The sequence below is a fragment of the Abrus precatorius genome, unplaced genomic scaffold (assembly GCF_003935025.1).
Source record: "Abrus precatorius isolate BTA unplaced genomic scaffold, Abrus_2018 Scaffold4, whole genome shotgun sequence".
Classification (NCBI taxonomy): domain Eukaryota; kingdom Viridiplantae; phylum Streptophyta; class Magnoliopsida; order Fabales; family Fabaceae; genus Abrus; species Abrus precatorius.
This window is the reverse complement of record NW_020874384.1, coordinates 17,307,975-17,318,849: the sequence shown is the minus strand read 5'-3', so window position 1 is coordinate 17,318,849 and position 10,875 is coordinate 17,307,975. Positions and strand designations below refer to the sequence as shown.

At 23.8% G+C, this 10,875-nt stretch overlaps 1 protein-coding gene across 1 annotated transcript; it reads left to right on the top strand.

Moving 5' to 3' along the window:
* Positions 1–9,155: 9,155 nt before the first annotated feature.
* On the top strand, positions 9,156–9,977 carry LOC113866226 (zinc finger protein 1-like). The gene has a single exon (XM_027501106.1). It carries the CDS (start codon positions 9,156–9,158, stop codon positions 9,975–9,977), a length of 822 nt encoding a protein of 273 aa, XP_027356907.1.
* The last annotated feature ends 898 nt before the right edge of the window (positions 9,978–10,875 follow it).

Sequence of the window (10,875 nt, the reverse complement as noted above, 5' to 3'; positions counted from 1 at the left end):
GATTAATAAAATAATAAAATATAATCTATTAAATGTAACTTAAATAAAAGATTCAAATTTAGTATAATAAATTTTTAACATACTAATGTGAAAATTTTTTGTCTATATATATAAAAATTTGTTTTTATCTAAAGCAATCAATTCTCTTGCTATAAAAGAAAAAGTAAACATTTATAATTATTGATTGAAAATTTAATAACTAAATAAACATTAAAAAAAAGGTCCATGATGAAGATTTGACATATCTCACTAATAAATTTTAAGATGACATTTTCAATAGGCAAGCTAGAACGGAATGAAACATAATATATGATTTGTCATATGCCGACAAACATTATGCGTTCTATTATATATTTGGTATGTTTTAAAAAAACCAAATATAAAATGAGATTGAAAAATCCTTTTTTTTTTGTTAACTTCTGAAAAATTTGTTCCATTCATGCGCTAAACATTATCTAGATTATCATTTCCTCGATAATTTTATTATGTTTCTATTATCCATTATTTTTTTTTCGATTGAATAATAATATATAGATTAAAGAAAAAATGATTTGTCTTTCCCTAAATTATTATTGTTGTTATTAATCAAAAGAAGAAAAATAAGGGATAACAAATTTGGAACCGGTTGAGTGCACTTTTGGTCCAGTCCTTGTATTTCTGGTTGCATTTTGTCCGCATGTTAGATTAGTTGTGTTGTGTTTATCAATGAGCTTTAAAATACATCTACGTACGTGTGAACGGGTACTGGAATGAGACGATGTAACAAAAAAACAGTGAGAGAACAAATTAGGTAAGAAAAAAAGTCCTATATTGAAGAGTAAATTTTTTATATATACTTTTGTAATATATACTCTCTTTCAGTTACATTTTTTTAATTTAATAGCATTCTTTAAATTAAAATAAAGAAATTAAGAAAAAAATCATGCATATATGATTTTTATATAAAAGAAGTAATCGAGATGAATTGGAAAATTTTCCCATATCAAGAGAAAGAGAGGAAAATTGTGAACACGATATTAGGGTTTACTATAACTCGAGTACGTGACCATCAAGGCCACGCCATGTTTGATTTGTCGTGACATTTTGTCATCATCTGCGTGTGTTTGTGTCGAGAGAGAAAACACTTTAAACGCCATCGATTATTTGATTTGAGTGTGAGGGAGACTAAGAAGGGAAGAGGAAAGAAAGCAGCATTAAAGTTATCATCTTTCGAGTACTTTGATATGATCCTAAAGATATTTTTCCTTAGGACGAGGGAGATGGATTGGAACATTGTGGCACTCTTTTTTGGGAGCCTTTTGGATGTGGAATAATAGTTTGGACAACAGACAGCGAAATCTCTAAAAGAGATTTGGTTCTATGCATTTATTAGACACCTAACGATTTACTAAAATGGAATCATAGAAATTGTTTATCCAATAAGAATAATTACTTTATATTCCCAAACTCACTCATGATCCTTTCAGGTGGGGTTAGCACATTGATAATCAGTTGTCAAAAATGACTTGTGATTGTGGTAAAAATGATTAGTATTAATTATATATGCAAAAGCCAAAGGATATATATATACCGGAGGAATTTCTTATACTAGAATAAATCTAAAAGTTCTTACACTCAATCTGAACCTTTCATTTAACTTAAATCTAACGGTCATTAAAATAATAAATTATAATCCGTTAAATTTAAGTTAAATGAAAGGCTCAGATTGGATGTAAGAGCTTTTAGACTTACATTGGTGTAAAAAGATTATGCCCCATATATATATATATATATATCTGTGTGTGTGTAAAATTGACTGCACTTATTTATTATATTAAATTTTAAAATATATAAAGTCATTTCTATATATGTGACTCCACCTACTTATTATTCTATACATTAAAATTTGGAATGTTGCGTAAAATTGATTATACTTGCTTATTATTCTATAGAGTAAATTTTGAAACGTATAAAGTCATTTTTATATATGTGACTCTACCTACTTATTATTCTATACATTAAAATTTGAAACGTTATGAATGATGTTTAATAAAACTGCTATAAATAATATTTAATAAAAATATAAAAAATATTAATTAAATTGTACAAAAATATTTTTAAAAAAATTTGGTGAAGTTCTCGAGTTATTTTTTAATTAAAAATAAAAATATATCTTTGTTTTTAGTTCTATTTAATATTTAAATATTAATTATTGTTTTATATTATATATATTATTAAATTAAATTTTCAATGAAAAGACAAGTAAGCTGTAATACAGGTGAAAAGATAATTTTTATTAAATTAATTTTTTATTTTTAACTTTTAATATATCTCTAAGCTTCATCTCTACTTATATAAGTCATGTTTATATAATTTTTAAAAACTTGCTCATCCTTTCTTTTTAGCATCTCTTTTCGAACAGCTTGCAAATCAGACTTTAAAGAGTCAACAAGTATAGAAGAGAAAGTTTATCTTTATCTATTGAATGATTAATCTGTGTATCAAGCATAAAAAAAATCCTATCAAATGCATACAATTGATAAAAAAACGAATAAGTCAACAACGTCCTTTTATGGTTACCTTTCTGTGAACCAGTCAAAGTTTCAGTTAAAATTGAATAGAAAGTTTCTCTTAAGCACTTTTGATACAAGCGAAAACTCATTTTTTATAGGAGGTATAATATATGAGGTATAAGGTGTCTCTCTCCCAGATCTTTGAGTTGGAGTTTATTTTAGTGATTCACTGTTATTTTTATTGTCTTTTTTTTTTTTGCAATCATGTCAGCTGTGAAGAATTACCTGTCCATGTAAGTATATGTATTTTTGAGGTTGATATTTTTTATTTTGTTTTATTAAATTGTATAATATATTTCAATTTAATTTTTTGAGTAAGCATATAGCTGTATTATTTTTAAATAATATCATGTATTGAATTTTATTTTTAACTGATTAATTTGTATAAAATCTATTATTATTTTCTTTAATATATCACAAGTAATTATTTACTCTTTTGTTTTCTTTGCTTTTGTAGAAGAATAATAAATTTCAATAAACATAAATGAATTACAATTATGAGATACACTAAATAAATATCACAAAAAGGAGTTAATTAGTACTAATAAGGTACTAATTGATGAAAAGTTATTAGTATTTATATTTTTTATTAAAAATTTATTATTTTTAATAAATTATAATTATGTTGTCTTTTATATGTTATTGTATAATAATTAACTAACTTAATTTATTTATTTTTAACTAATTTATTTGATATTTTCTACGGAGCAATTATATACATACTTCCATAGTACATATATTTCTTCCAGGTTTAAAGGAAGGAAAAATATACTTCATAACAAATTTTTGAGTGACAAAAAACAAAGATAGATATGCCACTAACTATTATTAAAGAATTAAATGATGATAACATAATTTCTTACCATATATTTGAGTTTGTGAACTTTGAAGATTTGAAAAGTCACTCTAAAAATAACGTCTTAATAAGTATTTTGTTGTAAAACGTTACTAAAATTGTTATATAATTTGTATTTAATTTATTAATTTCTTAAATTTATTTATTTTATGAATAAATGTGATTGGAGTAGTTATGCACACAAGTTTTATTGAATAAAAAATAAATGTTCAAGGTAAGGTAAAAGAAGGAGGAAATTAATGTATAAATTATAAATTTGTAATGTATTGCTCAAATTTCTTTGATCATACAATAATTCATATTTGATATTTTTTATTAGGTCACAACTTGAGGAAGATGAAATAAAAAATGATGAACAAAAGGCAGCAATGGAGAATTTAAAAGATTAAACTATTTTTATTACAATATTGTATAAATACTTTTAATATTGTGTAAAATTTAAAAAGTAAAATATCACCAAATATTTATGTTTTTTATAAAATAATTTTGTTATCTTATTATATATCTATCTCTTTTATTTTATTATATATATATATATATATATATATATATATATATATATTATGTATTGACTTTGTTCTTAACATAAAATTTGTCTAAATTCTATATGTGACTCATAAATTTTATATTATATTAACATCTGTAATTCTAATTAATATAAAGATTAATTTTTATATTAAATAAAATTATTTTTCTCTTTTAGTTTCTATTTAAATCTTAATTGAAAATTTTTTAACTACTCTTTTTTCTCTATTTTTATCATTTTAATTTTTTAGAAAACTAATTTAATAGGAATTGACTTATCATAATTATGTATAACCTATTAATATAGACAATATTTTATTTATATTTTATATTATAATAATTACGATGACAAATTTAATTTTTTAAATTAAAAAATTAACAATATTTATACTAAATGATTTTGTTGCAATTTTATATTGTAATTAAAACTAATTAATTATAATAATAAAAATAAATTAAACATTATTAAATATCATAAATATGAAAATGAATATAATTTGTTATTTATCTTTAGGTAATCGTTCAATTTGTATATTTAATAATTTTATATTATAATGAATGAATATTAAAGAAAATATAACGTTTTAACTCTAAATTAAGTTCAGATTTTAGATTCAATTTTTATATATCATTTGTTTCAAAAGTTAACAAATATTTTTCTTTAAGTACTTTTAAAATTTTATGAGTACGAAGTTTAAATCTTGATAACTACCGAAAGGTTTACAATCTTTATATTATAAAAATTTTTAAAAAAATATTCTTTATATTAACGTTTCAAATTATATTTATTTATCGAAATTCCATATTCTCACTATATAATTATTCAAAATTTTTCTATTGAAACACAGGTTCAAATGTTTTTGAAAATTTTTCTAAGAGTATTCAGTTACAAACGCAAAGAATCATGTTTTTTAATAGAAAAATTTAGTCATTTTATGTATTTATAATTAGTTATTAGGATATAAATTAAAATACAAATATTATTCGTAAAAATATTAATTCAATATAATTTTTTTATTAATATAATTATTTATTATATTATATTTTTAAAATTATATATTTTTAATTTTAAAAAAATATTTAAATCAAGTTCACTAAATATTGACTTTTTTTTTTGGTAAAACTAGGTGACCTATCAAATATCAGACTACAGAGATAGATATAAGGATATCACACCAAAATTATATCTAAAAGCAATTATCAAATCTCAAATGCATTAAATCAGCATCAGAATTGTTAGAACACATCTAATTTTTTAATGACAATATAATATTTTAACGTGTTTATATTAAAGTTATATTTATATATTTTAAAATAATTACAGATCTAATAATAATATACTTTTTTTACTTATATTTAATTTAATCTACATATTTCTTTTCATCTAGCATTTTTATTTTTATTTTAAATTTTATTTAAATTAATATTTGTTTTTTAATAAATTTTTTAAAATATTATTATATCATTAAATTACATAATTTCATTTATTTTTATTAATTCTTATTTACAATGATAAATAATAAATAAACCATATTAGTTATTTTTAAAATTAAAAATAAATATATAAAAAATTGATAAATTATTATTTTATTTTATGACTCAAACAACATATTTTTATTATACTTAATTAGTTACTAAATAAAATTAATTTATTTATAATGTTAATCAATATTAATTCTGTTGTGTTATCAAACAATATAAAATAATTTAATATTTTAAAAAAACTCAATTCTATATGTTTTTTTTATTTTTATCAACAAGTAAACTTCTAAATTCAGAATATATATTGCATTATTATTAAGTTTTATTTATAATAATTTTGTATAATAATTTTTTTATATATAAATATTTTAATATACTTTTATTTTTAGATATTAACATATATATATATATATTAATATTGAAATAAAATTTTTAAAACTTCATATATTAGTTTAATAAATACAATTTTGTTTGTACATATTAGTCTGATGAGTTATTTTTAAAAAAATATGATATTATCTTTTAAAAATTATATAATAAAATTTTATTAGTAATTTTAAATTATAATTATAAATAAATAATTTATAATATATATTTAGTTCAACAAATATAAACAAATACATATGTAAAAAAACTATAAAGTCTTTTATTTATATTTTATAATTTAGATTAAAAAATTGTTATATTTAATAATTTATTGTTATAACTATTTATTTTTAAAATTTTATAATGATGAATGATTTATGATATTATAAAATAATATAAATTTTAATCTTACATTTTAAAAATAAGATATTGTATGCTATTTAAAATTAATTTCTTAATTATATTATAAATTATTTTTTAGTCTATCAAACATTCTAATTTGATATAATTAATTTTAGAAAATACTAAATTATATATATATTTTAATTTCACAATACTATTCTAATATGTATGATAATTTTTGTAAATAAATTTGTTTATGTAACATTATAAAAAATAATATATTTTAATTTACATACATTAAAATATTTTTTTATGTATTTATACTGAAATTTTTATTATCATAATTTTTAATAAAATTATAACAGTAATAAAAAAATTTATAAAATAAAATATTTGTTAATATTATTATTATTATTTTATTAATTTAAAGAAATTTAGAAAATTTGTAAGTAGGTTAATATTTATTTATTTATCTTTTAAAATTTATTTATTTTATTATATTTTAAAATAAATAATAATATGTATGATAATATATATATATATATATTTAAAATTTATTTATTTATTTATTAAGCTTTTTTAAAATACAACATATTATTAAATCTATTATTATATTAATAAATAATTACTAAATGTTAATTCACTTTTTTTTTTTATATTTTACAATCATATTATCTGTTAAGATTTACTTGTCCATATAAATATATTTATTTTTAAAGTTGATATTTTTTATTTTATTTTACTAAATTTTATTATATATTTCAATTTAATATTAAAATTATATATTTTATATTTTAAAATAAATTAATTTAATAAAAATAAAATAAACCTATAAAACACAAATATATTTACTAGTTATAAAAAGGCTCCACGTCAGCTTCCCCTTATAATTGTCGGCCATTTGTCCCTTCTGCCGTTGCCCATAGGATTTTTCTTCCCTTAACCCCAGTTTCAAATTATTTTTTTCCAATAAGAGTCAAAAGGTAGCAAGTTGGAAAGTAAACGAGAACAGGGAATGTGTGAAATTAATCCTTATTTTATAAATCTTAGAAGAGTTTACTTTGTGAGTTTATTTTGCTAAAACTGTGATATATTAATTATTAATTAGACGTTTGATTTGTTTGTATTAATATAATCTTATTTCAATAAAAAATCAAATTATTAGTATAAATATAATATATTTACAATGTAATACATCACAGAAATAAATAATCTTGTTAAGAACAAAATTTTAAAATTGATGTGCGTGTGTTTACACACACCATCAGGACATTGCACTATTAGTGCAATATAAGTGATAATAGTTAATATACACTTACAATATTTTCTATTCGTAATTTAATTTCGTTAGATAAATAGTACTTTATAATTAATAGAGATAGATAATTCTAATGTATAATACTTTTAGGACAAATTATACTTATGTTTTACTACTTGTAACACTTTCTTAACATATATCTATTTTTTTTATTATTCCTCCTTATACAATTTTATCATTAATTCTCATTATTCTTTATTTATATTTGATTTAATTATAATTTTAGGGTCATTAATATGATTTTAATTAACTAGAATTATACCATTTTTCAATTTAATCCAAAATTTGCGAAAGTTTGGCGATTAAAAATACAGGTTATAAAGTTGAGAAACTGTAAAGAAGTAAATTAAGTATAATTTATCCTATTTTTAAAATTCCTATAAGACATGCTTTTGCAGTAATTTTCACACTATCATTGTTAACGTTCGTGTTAGATAAAAAGAATGGAATTTATTACAGAATCAACTTCACTGAAAGACCTAGGAACTTGGAAAGACCATATAAATCATATTATGAGGAGTATAAACGAGTGGCTGAGTAGAATGAGAGGGAAATATGCCCACTCGTTTCCTATTTTACATTTATTATTATACATTTAAATTTGTATTTAAATGTCTTTTTAATTATAATATTTGCATTAAATTTATGTATTTAAATGTCACTTGGTTGTGTTCTTTGGCCAAATTTCCGTTTAAACCCAAAGTGGGCCGGGGTGTTAAGCTATATAAAAACTTGAAATGCAGACGAAGCACAAAAGAACAAAGTGAAGAAAAAAAAAATGGAAAAATCTTCAAATCAGAGACGCAATTAAGGGACAGTCTAACAACAAATGGGGACACCGTGCCCTGACTGATGGACTTTCAAGTACAAAGGGAAGTTTGTTTGGTGATGACTTTGGTCTCCATAACAATGTTTGGCTTTGTGTCGTATATCACATTATTCATTTCACTTTGAAGCCACGCGTGATAGCATCACTTAATAATCTTCTTCTTCTGCTCCTTGCTGCTCCCAAAGGCCAACTCTTAGTGCTTCTCTCCAACACTAGCACTTATTCCACAATATATGTCTCTGCGTTAACAAATGACAGAGACTAGAGAGCTCACTTAGCATGATGTTGATAAAGGAAAGATTCGAAACCATCCACCTCATGCAGATATAAAATCTTAATTACCCAATAGTATGCTAAGGCAAACTAAAAGCTTAGGTAGGCCACTATGGAAAAAGTACAATACAAACATACAATTGCACGAGTCTCATTCTCTACAGCCACCCACATGGGTGAGTACTGAATTTTTAATTAAAGTCAAAAGTACTGTATAAAATATAAATTAAAAATCCAGTGTCCTCCTAGAACTATACTACTTGTAACATGCTTTAGACTTCTTTCGGTTTCCCACTAACAACATATTTGAAGAGAAGAAACTCCAATTTAGAAAATAAATAAGAGGAATTTGAACCGTGATTCATTAATTTCATGGGAACTAATTCCTTTCACAAGACCAGTCCCGTTGGTGTAACTGTTAATTTTGACCTTTCAGAAAATTTAAGCCTAACCTTATTCCGTCTATATGTGATAATAAATTAATAATAGGAATAAAGCATGTGTCTCCTCCAACATACTCCTTTTTTTTCCATTTAAAGGTGGGTGTCAAGAATCAACGTATTAGAATTTCTTAACCTCCCAATTACAAGGGAAAAAGGAAAACACTTTGCAATGGAAACACTGAGCCACGAGTCTCCTCTCTCTGCTGAAGAAGCCCCTCCAAGACCAAACACACCATTGCAGGTTCCACATGAAAAGAAACAGCAATCTTTAGAAGAAGAAGTAGAAGAGAAGGAGGCAAAGCTAGATACTTCATTGGATCTAAATGCTCCTGGCGATGATTCTGCTCTTGGGTGCAATCCACTTCTCAATCTCATCACCTCCTTGGACATGGATTTGCCCAACACTTCATCAGAAAATCCCACTGGTTCTGATGTAGAGCCACGAGTGTTCTCTTGCAACTACTGCCAGAGAAAATTCTACAGTTCACAAGCTCTTGGGGGACACCAAAATGCCCACAAGAGGGAGAGGTCAATTGCGAAGAGAAGTCAGAGATCAGGATCCCATATGATAGCTTCAGCAACACCTTCTGGGATTCCCTTTCTTCATAATCAGATTCACCACTATGCTACTATGGCCTCTTTGCCTCTCCACGGTGCTTGTAGTGATAGACCACTTGGAATTCAGGCTCACTCGATGATTCAGAAACCTGCTCCTCATTCTTCTTTCAATGGGTTTCGAAGCACTTATGGAAACCATGGTTGGTCAAGACCCCTTATTGATCAACAACCTGGAATAGGGAAGCTAACAATGGAAACTTATCATAAAACAAGATCTTCATCACGAGGCGGTGTAGGTAAATTCGATGTGGTAAAGAACATGCTCAATTCAGCAGCCAATGAAGAAATCAATGGATATCTGGTTAGTGGAATTACTCGTTTGAAGACTAATCAAGAAGAAAGGAAGCACCTTGACTTGTCCCTAAAGCTCTAAAGCATGAAGGGGTTGTGTTACTTCTTGATTAGTAGGGTTAACATTTTGCCAAATTTATTATTTCAAAGCTTGTAATAATGTTAATGTGTAAATTTATTTATGGGAAGATCAAAGTTCTTTATCTGTTAATGTCTCAGTTATTCAACTCCCTAAGGTCAGGTGTGGAATATGTTGCAGCTTTTATGTTCGTTAAGTGCTTTTCTTTCCGCTACATTTTTGTTCTCTATTATGTATTAGTGAAACCAAAGAGGGATTTAACCGTTTAGCATCCTTTGACTCGTTAGTTTCAAATCTGGGCTAGAATCTACCACAAAATTTCCAATTTATAAATCAAATTAGCCCTACTAAAATCATCCACGAAGTGAAATCAAATATGCAAACTCATGCAAGTATAAATATATTTTTAATCCTTTGGTGAGATCATTCTAGTTTTAATATTTTTTAATGATTATGTAGTTCCATAGAATATCAAACACATTGCAATCTCTTAATTAGTCACATTGTTAGAAATAAAAAAATGCAGAATTAAAAAAACGGAGACAGAAACAAAAATAAAATAAAATATCGTAAAATATAGAGAAACACCGCAATATGAGTTAATTCTTGAGAATTTTGATATGATGTATATCAGAATTCAGAAGGGCGCGGAAAAAGGCAAAGTAATACGTTTAAAAATTATTATGATAAGTACCTACGAACCTATTATCTGATTATAAACAATGACTGGGAGTTTTGTCCACACACGGGGATCTATTACCTAGGTTTTAGTATAGGAAGGCATTGTTTGTCCTATTTGTTGGTGCATCTACTCGATCGCAATCATCAAGTGATCTGAAATCTTGGAGAGATTCTTGTGTTCATATTTAATTGTATAATATTATGTTCACATAATAACACT